At 38.2% G+C, this 17,131-nt stretch overlaps 1 protein-coding gene across 1 annotated transcript in view; it reads right to left on the bottom strand.

Annotated features, from left to right (window-relative positions):
* LOC124868464 (protein AF-17-like) overlaps nt 1-13,609 on the bottom strand; it is a 38,068-nt gene extending 24,459 nt beyond the window's left edge. The window contains exons 1-5 of the mRNA XM_047365785.1: nt 13,244-13,609; nt 10,719-10,798; nt 10,569-10,623; nt 10,336-10,445; nt 1,007-1,110 (exon numbers count right to left, since the gene is read on the bottom strand). Coding sequence (XP_047221741.1) covers nt 1,007-1,110; nt 10,336-10,445; nt 10,569-10,623; nt 10,719-10,798; nt 13,244-13,352 — 458 coding nt within the window. The 5' untranslated portion in view covers nt 13,353-13,609. The remainder of the gene's footprint in view (nt 1-1,006; nt 1,111-10,335; nt 10,446-10,568; nt 10,624-10,718; nt 10,799-13,243) is intronic.
* Nucleotides 13,610-17,131: the final 3,522 nt, after the last annotated feature.

The raw sequence follows: 17,131 nt of genomic DNA, 5'->3' as shown, positions 1-17,131 counted from the left end.
AATGTTACAGTAGCTTGGTAGTGTTCACCACGTTCAAGGATGTACTCCTCAATTTTCCAACAAACTCATAATGATATGGCCTCTTTCTACTAGAGATAAGGGAACTATTACTGATAACTTCACAGAACCTAACACAAAAAACTCTGAACTAACTCCGTTATTTCTAAAAGGATGCCCATGTTTCCAAATGTCAAGTTCGTGACAGAGATTGAAAGCTTCAAGCAGCTTCGCTGTACTTAGTTCAGCCTTCCTGTTGTCTACTGAAAGTCTTGCTCTCTTATAGCCTGAAAGATGCAGGTATTTCTCACCATGTCATCAAAAATAGTTTCCTTTTAAATTACCTCTCTGTTATTTCTCTGTCATTATTTTAAAACACTTAATTTATATTAACAATAGCAAACTTTTCGTCTGCTTAACTCAGTAACAACTTTACTAGTATGTTGTGTTCAACAACTTGAAAAAGATCCCTTTTTTAAGTTTCTGACCAGCCAATCCCCAGTCAGGGTGGATCAAAAAGAAAATTGGATGATTTAAGTCACCAGCCAGTTTCTTGGAGCATCTTTAGTAATTGTAAATTTCCAGAGTTACAGAGAGAACTCTCTGTAACTTGGTCCTGTTTCTGAATTCGGTATTTGCAGGTTAAGAGCTTTCAAACTTATAACTTAATACAAGTTCCCTGATTAGTGCATTTGTAGGATTTTATAATGGAGATTAAAGCTACAGAGAAAGGTGTGAATTCCCTTTCTTCATGGCAATTCATGGCAAGTCCCCAGTTCACATAATTAGCTGAACTAACTGTAGGCAACTGAGCTATATGAAAATGAAAACAAAGTATTCAAAAAGGATGAATATGGTATACATGTACTGCTGCACCCGAGCATAAGGATTCTATTAGTACGTCAGAGTGTTTGTTTTCCTCTTTTGTGTGGTTTTCTTTCAAAGAACACCACCACCATATGCCATGCGCATACAAAACACAGGCATGACGACAGCGCTCCTCACTCACCAGGTAACGTGAAAAGCTTGTCTGCAGCCCTGCCTGTTGCAGGTCATGCAGGCTCCACAGGCCGCCTTGCTCTCCCTCCCGTGGTCTTCACATATGTAACACGTCTGGACAGCAGAGGAGACCAAAAAAAAGAAGACAGAAACATCATTCATTATTAACAGCATGTGCAGTGGTTATACCAGTGTGACCAGGGCAAACACATGAAAGGGAGTCACTCCGAATAAAAGATGAACCGCGTGTTAATTTGAGCCCAGCTGGAGCTCTACTGTAAACAATTAGGATGTTTAGCAGAGGAGGTTTTTTAATACAAAACAGTTTATTCAGGGCCTGATACAGCAGAACTGTTCACCAGATGTTTAGGGAAGTTGGACTCTATATGTTATCCTCTCGCATTCATCTAAATACAATATTTGTGACTCTGTAAAACAGACCATTGCCCACATCCGCAAAACAAGCAAAATCATGTACAATTGAAGCCAGATATTTACATACACTGTATAGAAACAACCATTATCTGCTCCCTGACCTACATTAAATCAGACTAAACTTTTCCTGTTTAGGTCAGTTAGAACAATCAGCTGAAATGAGCTGAACCGAAGAAGATTTTGTATTTGTACTTCGGCGTCCCTTTAGCAAGCAGGGTAGGCTGGTGGGGGGCAGGAGAGGCCTAGCAACAGGTGCCAGACAAAGGAACAGCAGGCTCTTCACCTTTTTCACTCCAGCAGTCTCCGTTTGGCTTTTTCTCTCCCTTTTCCCTCTACTCCCCACATCCCACAGAGCTCTCCCTTTCCCCCTCAGAGGATGACGGTCGCGCAGTGAAAAGCTAGAGACACAGCCGCACCGAGCGTCTAAAAGGAAGAGTGGCTTCTCAAGTTTTCACTGTCCATTGTGAGGTTGTCAAGGAATGCAGGCTGCAAAAAATCTGGATGAATGGCTCTGAAGGGACAAAGCTGCATACAATTTACTGTTGCCGACAGTAATATGAAACCAGGCGCTCAGACACTCACATGTGCATTTATATGCAGCCATATGCACGCACACATCAAAGACAGGGATGTCTAAAATGATCCAGTGACTTCCTTTCAAGAGAGCTTATCTGATACAACACGCGTTTTTGTAGGTGAACAGTTGGCAAAAACCTTGATTCACCTATTTAACATCCAAGGACCAAAACTTTCAGGCAACCTGTCGAAGTAGTCACAAAGAAAATTAATCCAGTCCTCCTGAAAGTCTGCAGATTTTACCTTTTGGGCAGTAACTGCCAGCATCAATGTATCCCAAGGATTAAAAGGTTACATTTTTGAATTAATATACATTTTTACTTAAGTTTTAAAACCACTACAGGGGCCTATCTTGCTGTTCCTCTGGTTTTAGTGCCTGTTAAAGCAATGCCAGCGAAAGTACCTGGGTAACCGGAGTTTTCTTCAGCTGTTATCAATATGCTGCCTCTTCCCCACCTGTTGCTACACACTGCCAGTCAGCTGGCTAAAGGACAAACTACACTTTTCCTTTGCTTATAACAAAGAGAAATTCAGCTGTTTTGAATTATATCTGATTGAAAGACAGAAAACAAATCACAGCTACAGTGTAGAAACTAAAGTAGTGCCACCAATTATACTTACTGATGTAATACTGCTTTAAAATACAGTTGGTAAGTCATCAGCAGCATCATGTGTGGCAAACAACTGACTACAGATTGGCTATCAATGCAGAAAGCCCAACTAAGCAGCAAAAAAATCAGCGTGTTATACAGTACAATATTCTGTACAGTTGGTATCTAAAAACATTTAGAGGTTGTTTCCCTTCAGTCAAAATCAAAACAAAGAATACATGTTAAAACATTAGCATGTTATTATTTCCTGCATTTTGTACACAACAGAATTACAAAAAATTGATATGACTTGGATTTCACAACTAGATTAATAAGAGATAGACTAAGCAGATATTTTTCACCATAGTCACTAAATGCATCAAAATTACATATTCCCATCCTTTTTGTTCTATACATTAATCAACCAACAGCATGTAACTTGATGCATTATTTAGTTTAATGAGCTGTTAGTATTTTCACTGTTTTACTCTTTCCTAAGCATGCAGCAGATCTCACTATATTCTTGTTCATGTTTTTTACATAAATATTAAAGCAGAATTTAAACAAAACAGGATAATTTTCTTCACTAGTATAATTTAGGAAAGGCTTTTCTATTAGGCAACTATTTTTGTAAATAGTTTTTGATTTTGGTCTTTTTTTGTTATTTGTATCATGGTGTGCTCCATTAGTTTGCTGATAATTTTCCCAATTAAGGGACAAATAAACTATTACTGTTTTCTATTCTATTAAAAAAGGAAAAGGTAGGGATGCTTTGATACATAAATGGGGGACAATCTCAACCTAATTAACCTTTTATCACTATTATGTGTTATAGTCCTTAGGAAGAAGAATTACTATCTGTCAAAGTCTAAATCGGCAGGTCAGATATCAAAGAAAACAACAACAAGGAAAAGCCTGACTGCTGGACCTCTGTTTCAAATAAAAGCATTTTTATTGTATTACACATTTTTATTAAAAATGTATGTGTTAGACCACAGCATATTTATTCAATTTATTCAGAACTGTACACAATCAGCCAGCTATTATAGATTGAAGGGGTAAATAAGAGCTGTTATGGGGATCCTTCTCTGTTTCAGTCCAGTTTGGACAAAAAAGCTTTCTTTTGCATCAGTCAAGTCTCAGTTATCTCACAATTAAATATAAAGCACAGTTTACAGATTATAAACCAAAAAGCAACAAGTAGCACCTTAAATCTATCCGATTTACCTGAGGAGTTATTTTTATTTTTTTATTTTGCTGATGGTAAATGTGCATCTTTGTTTTACGCTCCTCCAGCCTACATCTGCCTTTGCTGGAAATCTTCCACAGTTCCCAGAACAACAGCCGCCGTGACCTCGCCACGCTTAGCTCAGGGTTTTTACAGGACGTGTGGGCGGGAACAAAGCAACGGGGATGTGAAGCCAAACCGTTGTTTCTTGTTCAGGAAGGTTTTGCTGTTGCCTCGTGAGCTGAAACAGCATGACGTCATGATTTGTCATAAGAGTTCTGGTGTTAATTTCTTTTAAGTACATTTATGTCAAGTAGCAGATTATGGTCTTATGGGGTACCTAAAATGACCTCAGTACATTCGCCGGTAAGTTTAGGTAAAGCAAAACAAACTGTAATTTCCCATCTAAAAGCACGCCGTTTTTAGAAAGAAAAATAAAACATTACTCAAGACTTTACCTCATTATAACAAGCAGTGAAAATTTAAAATCATTTGTTTACTATTTGGCATAATTTTCATTATTTCAAAGAGTTTGTCACTGATTATTTTATGGGGTATACACAAAGAATGTATATGTTTAATATTTTCAGTTTTAATAAATATTATTTCACATAAAAGCCTAAAACACAAACATTATTAGTCAAAAACTATTATAAATAGCAATAGCACCTGTCTGTCTTTCATTTCTGCCCCATCTATTTGGCCTTTCTAGAAATAACATTCGTTGAATTTTAGAGCAATATAAACGACAAGTCCGCTACTAACTCTGAACAATCACCAGGATCTTGATTAAAATATTGGGATAGTTTTTGCCTGGATACCAAACACTGAACCAAATGTGAAACCAAGTCAGATTTTTATTTTGTTTTCTGCAAAATTTTCAGACTTTTCCAGACTCAAATTTATAGATTTTTCCAACTGTTTCTAGAACAAATCTGGACACAAAACATTTGCCTAGTTGGGTTTTATGAAGTGTCTGAAGAACACTGATCGATAACTATGATAATAGGGGGTGTTTCAGTTGAGAAGGCACCTGAAGTTATGTTTTTAGGAGTAACTTTGGATCAGAAATCTCACTCAGAGTTCTTAAAACTAGAAGTATGCAAAAACATTGCAAAAACAAAATATGAAGTGTTTTGCTTTCATCAACACTTCATATTTTGTACTATTCACTTGTTCTTTAGTATTTGAGTTACTGCATAAACATTTGGGGTAAAACTTAGTGACCAACACCAAACCTTGCATGCATAATGAAGATTCACGAGAACATACCAACAGTCTCTTTATTAAGTCACTAATGTTTAAGAGTTAGTATATTAAAAAGAGTCAGTCATCTAAAAAGCTGGAAAGAAATTATTGCAAAAGGTTTTTGGGACAGAATCTAACAACGATGCTTAAAAAACCTTCCATATTCTTAAGTCCGTCTATGGCAACTGAACAATAATTTAATTAGGGATGCACTGATATCAAAATTTAGGCCAATATCAATATCCGATATTGCTGTTATGGCCGATAACTGATATTTACCGATATTATGTGTCATCTATATCTCACTACCCTTTCAACACTGTGAAAAAATGACCACACCGCTGACATTGCTTCTCTGCTTCAGTGAAACACCCTACAGTCCTACACTGCATCACTATCACTGTCACATTTCTTATGAAATGATTGTTCGGTCATCCCCTTCTGCTTTTATGGGACAGGGTGGGGGGGCAGCAGTCTAAGCAGAGACGCCCAGACTTCCCTCTCCCCAGAAACTTCCAGCTTCTCTGGGAGAAGCCCGAGGTGTTCCCAGGCTAGCCGAGAGAAACAGTCTCTCCAGCTTGTCCTTTTCCGTCCTCTGGGCCTCCCCTTGGTGGGACATGCCTGGAAGAGGGGCATCTGGGACAGACACCCAAGCCAACTCAGCTGACTCCTCGGATGTAGAGGAGCAGCGACTCTACTCTGAGCTCCTCACCCTATCTCTAACAGAGTTCCTGTCACCCTGCGGAGTAGTCCTGGGCGATAAGACAATACATACATAGACAATACATAGAAAAGTGTCTATTGTGCTACTTCTCTTCTATCGTTTCTAACATAATTTTATCGATTATTCAAGAAATATTTCATAAAGTAGGCTACGACGAATGTATTAGTGTTGCATACACTCAGTTTATATAAGTGATAAACAAGAATAAAACATACGTTTTTCGCAAAGAAGCTCCGCCTTGTGGTTTTGCGACATGACGCTGCTTTATGTTATGTGACTCACACGCCAGTTTGCGACATGCTTTACATTATTTAACACGAGTGCTGAAAGATGGAGACGTCAGAGGCTGAAGTCTCATACCCGGGGTTGCAACAAACAGACAGCTACGCAGGCAGCCCAAGAAGCTCTTTTACCAAAAAGAGGGGGTACGTCTGTGATTTGGATGCATTTTGGGTTCAGAAAGTTGCTACTGCAGCTCTACCTCTGCCTCATCTGTTGTCATTTGATACACATATATTGCTGCACTAAAATGTATTTTTCTCATTTGTGACAGTTCAGTTAAATGTCACTTTAAAATAAAGTTGTGAAAAAGTAAGCAATGATATTATTTTGTCATATTTTTCAGAGAATAACTGAAAAATTGTGGTATATCGTGATATATATCATTATTGTGATATAAAATAGTCTATATCGTGATATATGTTTTTTTCCATATCGCCCAGCACTACTGCAGAGGAAGCTCATTTCACCTGCTTGGATCTGTGATCCTTTTCTTCGGTTATGACCCAAAGCTCTCCCTTTCGGCTCAGCGTTGTCTTCACCACACCGATGATTTTGAGAATGTGATTAATGCTTGACAGAAATGTCTTCTTCCTGCCACTTTTTAACTCAAGAGATTTTATCTGAGTTTGAATTTGTGACTCAAATTTTGTATATTGAAATGAAATGAGTAAAACAGAGGTTGCTGAAGTTATCCTCCAATTCCAGTGAGGTAAATTCCCATTTCAGTTGTTTTTGTGGCATCTAAACCAACTTCAATCAGTTCTATTTCAGAAATCTATAATACCAAGACTTTCCAGATCTAGACTGAATGATTCTAGATTGGACAAAGTTAAGTATAGCTTCTGATCTGCGATCCCTTTATTTTGTTTCCCCGAATATCCCCAAAATAAGAGTGACAAAGACTGTTTTCTAATCATACCGATCGCCACTCAGAGCGTTTTACACTAGAGCCACATTCACCCATTCACACACCGATACCAGATTGGTAGACCCCTTGGGGTTAAACGCCTGAACGCCCAGGCCACCTCCTGGCACATCGACATGTGGCAGGAGGAAGCTAGAATTAAACCCACAACCTTGGATTGTGAGACAGCTACTCTTTCCACTGAGCCAGAGTTGCCTCTAAACCTTGAACCTGAAGACTAACTTGAGAATCATGGTTTAGTTTAAAACTCTAATATCAGAGAGTTTAGAGGGCAAAAAAGCTATGAAAAGCTTTAAAGACTCAAAATCCAAAAATATTGAAGAGTTAAACAAAAACCTAAGTTTTTATGCAACAAATGAAAGATGACGGATGTCAGCTAGATATAAATAAGAGATTCTGAATGTTATCCTGTCGTTAGCACAATAAAAAATAAAATCTTTTTTTACTCATCAATACTTGGAAAATGACAAAAATCAAATGACACACTTTTCAAGACTTTCTAGGAACGCTATTAATACCTGAGAATCTGCAGTCTGGTCCAAGGATTAAACTTTAATATGATTTTTGCACCTTAATGAAAGTTATTTTAGTTTTATATCAGTGTAAATAAAGACCTTAGTGCTGGCTATACAAAAGAATAAATAAATAAGATGTTTGTTGTCTACTGCTATGTATAACAAATTAAGACTGTGTTGCTGTTACAACAGAATTTAGGACATAAAACCTGTTACTGATTATTACTACAGTTTTATCCAAATAAAATAAATGTGATCCTCCTCCGATCCAGTTCCTGTTGATTCCTCAGACAACATTAGAGCCATTCACAACAGTATTTCTGGACATGTTACTCTTAATAGACACATCAAAATAAATGTGTGTAGCATCTAAATGCTCCACAAGGTTCTGACATTTACAGCTCTGAGCAGCTCAGGTATACAGGAAGAAGTGTGACGGTGCATCTCACATGTTTACACGCAACGCTGACTTTGTTTATCCATCAGCCATACTTTTATTGAAACTTGACAACAAATCATGACACATACCATAACAGGGCCGGGCAACTCATGCTGTAATATGAATCATGATTTCTCTCAAAGGGAAATGAGATCACGGTTCTCATAAAGGGTTTAAAATCCACGCTCTCACCGGCTGTAAAAAAAAACCATTAAGAAAAAAAGCTAAATCATTTACAAAAATCTCTTGTTTTATGTTTAGACCTGCTGTACATGATAATTTAATGGTCTTTAATGTAAGTACTTGAATTTTAACAGTAATTAAATAAATAGGATAATGAGCACCTGTGCTTTCGGACAGAGTAAACAGCCATCCAACATAGCTGAGACGTCATGGAAGACCAGCAGCATATTTTCACTTTCTACCCGAGTTGAACTCTCTCTCTGAGGAGAGACTTGTCAATTGGATGTAGAGATATTACCTGGCCAGCAGATACATTGTTGGAGTGTTAGGTATTGTTCTTTTTATTTCTGCAGCCACACTACAGTCATTTTCATCAATAGTTTCACCAACTCTGTGCCAGTTATGCTTCTGGTAGGAGATGAAGCTGGTTAAAAGCTCTTTAGGTGTTCTGTGAGCCTGCAGCGATACCAAAGCACTACTTACAGATGCCCTTTAAATGGTGTATTTCTTTCTTTTAAAGTTAAGTTTTTCTCTAGTACCCACAAAGTTCTGAAGTTGCATTCGAAACCTAGATTTTCTGCTTTGACCCATTTTTTTTCCTTTTGTCATAGCTGCTTCTTTATCTCCATCAAGCTTACGAGCTCCTGTTTATGGCCTGGCCTGCATGCATTTGTTTACCTGTCGCATCACAACTGTGCCATAATAAACCCAAGTTGTATGACTTGATTTGCTAATCTCTGGTCTGAATAATGCAAAAACTGTGCATTTTGTTTTACCCTGTTTGACAGATGCATGTGGCTGCTGCAACATCTAGGAATTGTAAATAGATGTTGAAAAGAAAGTATGAGAATGAAGCATCGACTAAAAACCTAGAAACTCATGCCTACATGAGTAACCACTTATAAACACTGAGAACATGTGTATTTAAGACTTGGGATTGCATATTTTTGCCCAGCCCTAGAATTACAATATATTAGAAATAGGAGAAATGTACTAATCAAAGATTTTCTCTTCCACAGGAAAAACATGTTAGGGTCCTTACTTTTGTCAACAGTCATAAATGAATAAATCTGTGGGTTCATTAATAACACAACATTCTCAGTGACCATCCGAATGAATACAAACACGATTAACAATGCACCAAGAAATTGGATGATGACCAGAATCAGCCGATTTTATGCTTGAGAAACAAAAAATCTGATTTTTCTTACGATCTGTGAATGCACCATACCAGGTCCCATCAGGTTGTCCTGACAACACCACTCTTCAAAGTGGAAGTTGCTACAGTAGGAAGAAGATGCATGATTTATACCCTTTTAATAAAAGGGTATAAATCATGTTCTTATAATTTCTGACCAGATTTTTGCACATTTCCATTGGTATTTAAATCATTTATCATTAGTGATGAACTCCAAGTCTTTAAGGCTGGACAGCCTCCTTACCATCACCCTAATCTTTAGCTGCCTCCACAATCTGGAGTGATGCAAGGGAAGAAATCTCTATAACTCTGGGCTGTATTTGAGGCAATCATAGTTATTACACAATAAACTTTTTATTGTCCACACAATTAGATTTTCTATTATACTGCAGAAAGTAGAAAAATATTATGTAATAATCTGTAAGTCTTATAGCAGAATAACAACAGGTTAACAGCAGTAACAAAACTGGTGATCAGAAATCGACCACAAAATCCCTAATCGGAGCATCTCTAAACACAACATAAAGTAAAAGAAAGCTTAGATCTCCATTAAATCCATTCTGCAGAAGCATAACGTTTTCTTTCACTGTTGTGTGTTTATTAAAACTGTCTCATGTGACAAGTTTTAATAAAATCACATAATTGAACTCTAGCTTTGGGAGAGTCATTCTGGTGACCATCTCTCTAACACTGCCTCAGCTTAAATGAGTCCCGTGCAAAAACAAACATGTTTTATTCTAAGAAATTATAAAATGTAATCCCAGTTCCTGCACCAACTACACATGGATGCTTTTGATCAGTTTTTTGTAGGTTGCTTTTTTTAGCATAGTGTGAAGAACAAAAACATAGCTAAACTTGAAAGAAGCATACCAGATTAAAGCTGGCACCCTGACTAATCTCAGGGATTAACCAGCATAACATTCAGATTTCAAATAAAATTGGCCCTCTAATGTAGCACTAATGCAGCTTTTCCTTCTTAGATGTGTATCTTTGTACCTTGAGATATCTCTCATGTGGGACATACTGCAGGATGATGGGTTCCATGGTGAGAACGTTGGCAAACTGCACCTCAGGGATATACAGCGCGCACACAACATGGGCCCAGCCTGATCAGCAGAGAGATTAGAGGAAGATGACAGGGCTCTTTAACATCATCTTTTATCTGTTTCAGACACATTGATGTAGATCTCAGAGAAGCATCAGGAGAATTAAGGTGGACAGAGACTTACCGCCACTGTCTGTCCTTTTAAGAGCTCCATCCTTGTGGGGACACAGCTCACATCTCTGAGGCAAAAGAGGAAACAGCAGAGGTTGTTGTGAGTGGAAAGTTACTCATCGCAGGTGAAATGGGAAGGTGATGGACCTGTGGGCCTACTCACTACTCGTGCTGCTCGTTCCTGTGACTCACACTTCCTGCAGAACCAGGGGCCTGTGGGAACCTGGACGATGCCGTAGCACGCTGGGACAAACAAACAAACATTTGCTTGTTCAATACCAATCATGCAACAACTCTTCCTGTGAAAATGTTTTTGTTCCAGGACTCAGGCATGATCTTATTAACTCTAAATGTTCAGACAAGCACTATTTGCTTCACAGCATCTGGAAAATCTTGTGCTTCAAATTCAAGGAACACAAAAAAAAGATAAGAGCACATTTAGGTGGCTATCGTTGTCATCTGGTAAAGGTGGAGATGAAGAAGTCTCCGGTTATCTCTGCAGCCAAGCAACACCGCTTGGTTGCAACTACGACCTTAATTTGTAAAAAAAAAAAAAAAAAAAAAGATTTTATCCCCCTAGTTTGCCTCAGTGGTAGCGAATTGTTTTTGCAACAAGTTTCAGGGAAATAAAACTTTACTTTATATACACTGCACAAGTTAAAACATAGAAAGGGCTGCACAATATTTGGATTAGGATTATATATCAACATTTTCCACTTTTTAACCATTATTTCACTGTCTGCAAAAATCTAGCAAAGCTTTAGCATCTCGGTTACTAAGATTGTATTTAGATGTTGGTATAAGTCTATCCAGCTGGCTTAGGACATTATTAACAATCAGGGTTTGAATGCATGGCACCCGAAACATCTTATCCTGCAAAATATTGACTCCAAACTCCCCTATACAATTGTGATACTGCAAACAGTGAGCCTGCAATGTTGACTGTGATTCAAAATATTGTGCAGCTTACTTATAGCTCACACAGATATATTTGTACGTGATGTCTAAAACTGAGAAATGTTTAAGCGACAGACCAGTAGGAACATTTTGAATGAAAAAGAAAGTGATAAATAATCTATGAACAAAAATAAACTGAAGATCTTACAGGATTTTGATTGGTTTTTTAATGTTATCATTGCCAGATGACTACTCTTCCCACTGATCCACAGCCCTTCATTCATGTGACACAATGTCGTCTGACACATTAACAAGTGAACTTCTGAAACATGAGAAATTACAAGCTGAAACAATGCAAATGAAGACAATTTAAAAAGAAATGTGTCTAATAATATATATCGGTTATAGCAAACTGAGCTGAAAGATGACAGAAAAGTAAGTAAATAAGTAAACTTTATTTATATAGCACCTTTGACAGATAAAATCACAAAGTCCTTTACAGACTGCAAAATAAATTATACAAATATAGGCTGAATGTAAAACAAAGACGGTAAGAACAGCTAATAAAACAATAAATATATTTGACTAAAAGCTTGTCTAAATAAAAGTGTCTTAAGCTGCTTTTTAAAGGGGTCAACAGAGTCGGCCACACGGGGTTTCAGGAGAGAAGTCCATAAGTGGAGCTCATTTGTATTCAGACCCCTCTGAGTCAATATTTTGTAATTCCCGTTTTTGGTGCTACTACAACACCAAGTATTTGCATATTATTCTTTGCAGAACAGCTGAAGTTGAGTCAGATTTCAAGTCTTGCCACAGATTCTTATTTGGAAATAGGTCTGGACTTTTACTGGGCCACTCAAAAACACAAATATGGCTTAATCTAACTATTCTATTCGCTGGCTTTCTGTTGGGTGTACTTATCCTGCTGAAGATAAACCTCCACCACAGTCTCACGTCTATTTGCAGCCTCTAACAAATTTTCATCCATTGTTGTCCAGTCAATAAATTATCCCACCCGAGCAGAGGCTCTCTCTAGCTCCTCCAGAGTTGCCTTCTCTGATTATTGCCTGTCAGTTTATGTGGATGCCCATGCAATTGGTAGGTTTGAAGTTGTGCTACACCCTTTACATCTTCATATGATAGACTAAATAGTGCTCTGTGTGGTCAAAACCTGGAATATTGTTTTAGAACCGACCCTCCTTTAAACTTCTCCACATTTTTATCTCTAACCCGTCTGCTGTGTTCTTTGGTCTCATGATGTTTACCAATGTCTACTAACTAACTTCTGCGCAGCTGTATTTACACAGAAAAATACAGGGATTACACCCCGCTGCAAGTGGGTAATACCAGCAGTCGAAAGCATAAAATCAAATCTGATGATTTATTTTTACAAAGAAATACGATCCTTGGAGTTAGCTGCTCCCAATTTATAGGAGATAAATTCAACAAAGCAAGTGTCCAACGGGGGCCTCACCGGGGCTGGTTAGTGGTGAAAACTAGCAGCTTGTCACGGACCCGACCGGGACAGACAGCCACACACGAACCGGACCGGCCATGGAGGTTCCATCCTGCCTCGGTGTCAAGCAAGCCTGCCATGGCCCTGAGCGTTCACAACAAACAGCACGCCTACCTGCCTACCCCTCCCACACACTCACGGAAACACACACGTAGACAGCGGCGAGCCTACCTCAGAGACCTGCCGTCCTCTGAGCGCCGCTGGCTGCTTCCAGCCGCCGGGCTCAGCCGCCACAGCTGCCCGCTAATTACAAGCTAACGGCGGCTAAATGTTACCTTGGTGAACGGCGACGCTGCAGCCGTGTCCATCACAGTACACCAGCGGGTTCTCAGCCCAGCCTCGCTCGTCTGAACACACGCAGCAGCCCCCGACCATTTCCCGCATGCTTCTCCCATAAGAAGAAATAAAATTCTCCTCCCTCGTAACGGCTCAGACCTCGGCCAGGCCTGTCAGGTAGACGTCCGGCACATTAACGCTGAGCCAGGCATAGTATCTGCCGCGTCGGGAGCGCTGTTTTTTTTTGTTGTTGTTTTTTTTGTTTTGCCGCAGCGGTGGAACCAAATCTCGGCGTGTAAAAAAATTGCGCCGCTTCTACGTTTTCTCCGTGCTGTCCTCCAGTCCTCATAACACCGATGCAGTGCGCATGCTCACAGCTGATCTCTCAGGGTTGAGGCACAGGCTTCAAGTTAGGTTCTGAATCTGTTTTCTATCTCACTGTTTCAAACCCAAGCGCTTTATGTCGTTCATTTTGATAAATTAATGCATTTCACCCATCGTTGGATGTCTCTGTTTAAATAATGTAGATCAAGCAGCAAACCGCCGACTGTTCTATTTTAATGAGGAAACTGCGCCATCTGCTGGTCATTTGCAACAAACGGGGCAGCAATTGCAAGGTATTTCACCATTCAGTGTTCTGACCTGAAACTACCGAGTGCCAAATGGGCCAGAATATAGGGAAATTAGAAAATAACCTTTCACAGGTCATTTTTATATACATTTTAAATGCACACCGTGGCTGAGCTGGGCTCTCCTAGAAGAAGTTAGGAGGAATGTACAGTGCACCAGTAAGTCTCGGACTCTTGGTCCAGATGTAGACCAGTTTTAAAAGGAGTATTTCCCCATTATTGAGATGCATAATGGGTCAGAACAGTTCTAAGGAGTTGTCTCCTCCCAAGGACAGACATTTGATTTTATGTTAAGAGAATATGGGCCGAAATTGCATCATGCATCCATTAATTTCAGTCTGTAATCCAACGTTTCTATACTTTTCTTTATTTCATCATGTGGGCAATGTTTTTTTTTTGGTCACTGCGATGTCCTTTTTTTCATCATGTAAAGCACCATGAATTGTCTTGTTGCTGAAATGTGCTATACAAATAAACTTACCTTGCATTTGATTATAAATATGGATGCTCATAATTGTCTATAGTCAAATACATAAAGAATCAAATGTAATATTCTAAATTTAAATGAAAAAAATATATATCTACATATATATTATAGCTTAAAACTATGTATATCTATTGCCGCATGTATTTAATTATTTTCAGGGTTCCCATGCTGCAGTGCACCGTTAAAATAATTTATTCCTTCATTATTTGCACCAAAATTTTGTAGCTTCCTTTTACATTTCATACTGATAAATAAACCATGTACTTGTGTACTGAAACTTTTATGTATCAATTTATTTCCCTGAGTAGTTGAATATTTTCCCTAATTGTGATGGTAAATCACAAAATAAAAAAAACACTCATATCAGACACTAAGTGCTTAAAAATAAACAAGTACATGATTTTATGAATACTTGGGATTACATCCTGTTTTAATTTTTTTTGACCTGAAAACAGATATTAATAATGCAGCCATAGAACTACATTTTCCTACAGTACACTATATTATATAAAATACATTTAAATTGTTGGTTGCCAAAGCAGATACAAAATGTCCTAAACGGTGGGCACAATCTGATACATACGGAACAGCAGACAATGGCAAACAAGTCTGACAAAATAAAAAAATAAAAAATGAATTGGTGAGAGGCTGAAATGAGCAGCATCCTACTCCCATGAACTCCCATTTGATTTATTACCTTGCTGTGCAAGACAAATTCAGAGCAACTACATTAACTTAAACAGATGTAGCTTAACAGTTAAGCAATGATGGTTGAGGTTTACTTAAAAAAATATCAGATTTTTCAATAAAATAGATTTAGGAGATGTGGCAGCAGACAACCATGAAGTAATTTAGGAAATTTTGAAGCAATTACACATGCATTTTGTAAACATAAAAAAAAAAACATTCTCAGTGTACATGGTAGGTAAATACCTGTCTTTATAATATTCTATGTTTAATTTTTTGGAAAGGTATTGCACTCTGCAAGAAAATAATGAGTTGTTTGTATATTATACTCTGCTGTAACAGTGTGAAACTTGCATGCAGAGGTTGGGAGCTGATCTGTGATTTTTTGTTCAAAGTCAGTGGTTCTTAACATTTGCACTCCTCACACCACCTTCACCGTTCCCGGCATGATGTTGTTTTGTAAATTTGTTGCTTCTTTGTGCTGAGGTTTTTTTGCAATCTCAAACTGTATCCTGCTAAGGATAAAGTGTGAAATATGATTTTTTTTCCCTCTACTTTCCTAATGTGGCCTCTTTTCTCATCTAGCAAGGTCAGCGCCTGTGAGTGGGCAGCAAAGCCTTGGTGACCCGTCCCCCCTTGTCTTGTGTCATGATGTATGTTTGGATGGGTTGTACTGGAATTCTAATTTCCCCTCGGGGATCAATAAAGTATCTTTGAATTGAATTGAATTAAAATTTTACTTTAAGTACTAGGTTACTCAATACTAACCCTCTAAAGACATTTCTATGGAGCACTACAGCAAGAGTTGAATCTTTTGTTCTATTCGTTGCAATTTGTCTTAAAAAAATGAATAAGGAACAAAAAACAAACAAATCTTATTTATTAATTTATTTGCACTGGATGTTTGAGGTAAAAATACCCAAATTCCAAGTTGAAGAAATAAGCAAGGTTTCAAGAAGCCAGAAATCCAAGAAGGTAAAACAAATTATTCACCAACCCTCATTTCAAAATCTAACATGGCTGCCGTGTGTTTAAATCACAGTAATGGCTACAGTAATAAAATGTAAATTTGCTCTTCTGGCAGTTTGTATCTCATTCCATTTTTTACATGCATGTAAAGTTTTATGAACATTTTCCTGTATTTTGCTATTTGTTTGTCTTGCTAGTAGTTATATGCCTGACGACTGAGTACAAAAACTGGCAAAGGGTTTCCCAACTTAAAACTAGAACATAGTTAGGTTGGGTTTGATGGAACACAACATAAATAACCACCGGTTCTTTTTCGGGTCATTTTCCATCTGCTTCAGTTTGTACTGGAGGGTTTTGGAAATACTCTTTAACCTACCTCCCTTTCAGTATCTGTAGCAAAGAGCAATGTGACTAAACTACTAATCTTTTATTTGTTTGAGCCAGTTAGCTCTACATTACAGCTAATTTGCTTCATTTGTACTTGGTAAATAGTTGAAACCAATATCTCTTCTGGGTATCTTGAAAGGCAGCCCAAGTACCACCAATGGTTCCTTGTACCACAGTTTGAGAACCATTGTTCTATGAGAATCTAGATGGAAAGTATTGGTGGGGAAGTCAGTCAGTAGATGTCACCAAAAACCCGACTTTTCTGATGATGTATTGACTCTGTCTTCTTCTGGGTTTTATGTTGGAAAGGAGACTTTTGGGCATTAGCACACCAATTTTTACTCAGTAAAATGTGAGCTTTTGAAATCACTCTCACACTTCCATGAACTAGCATTACCTCTGCTTTAGTCACTGTTTTTTTCTCAGTATCATACATGGCCAGACAGATGAATACCTTGAATTCAATCATCTTGTACTTTGGAAAAGAGAAGCAGCAAACTTGTGCTGTTGTAATGAATGACTTGGCTTTTTAACTTGATGTGGAATTGAAGCTGTGAAGACAGTTTGGCCTCACAAGTGTCACTTCTCTTCAAACCTAAAGAGAGAAAGGGGAACTGGCTCTGATGGAGAGGGCAGATAGTGAGGTAGCAGCTGGAAGAAGCTAACACCCTTTTCTGGTCTTGAAGCCACCAAGGCGTAAACGAGTTTCTGCACCGGCGTGTGGGCGA

Source organism: Girardinichthys multiradiatus, chromosome 5 (assembly GCF_021462225.1).
Source record: "Girardinichthys multiradiatus isolate DD_20200921_A chromosome 5, DD_fGirMul_XY1, whole genome shotgun sequence".
Classification (NCBI taxonomy): Eukaryota; Metazoa; Chordata; class Actinopteri; order Cyprinodontiformes; family Goodeidae; genus Girardinichthys; species Girardinichthys multiradiatus.
The sequence above is the reverse complement of the archived record's forward strand: the minus strand, read 5'-3'. Positions and strand labels throughout refer to the sequence as shown.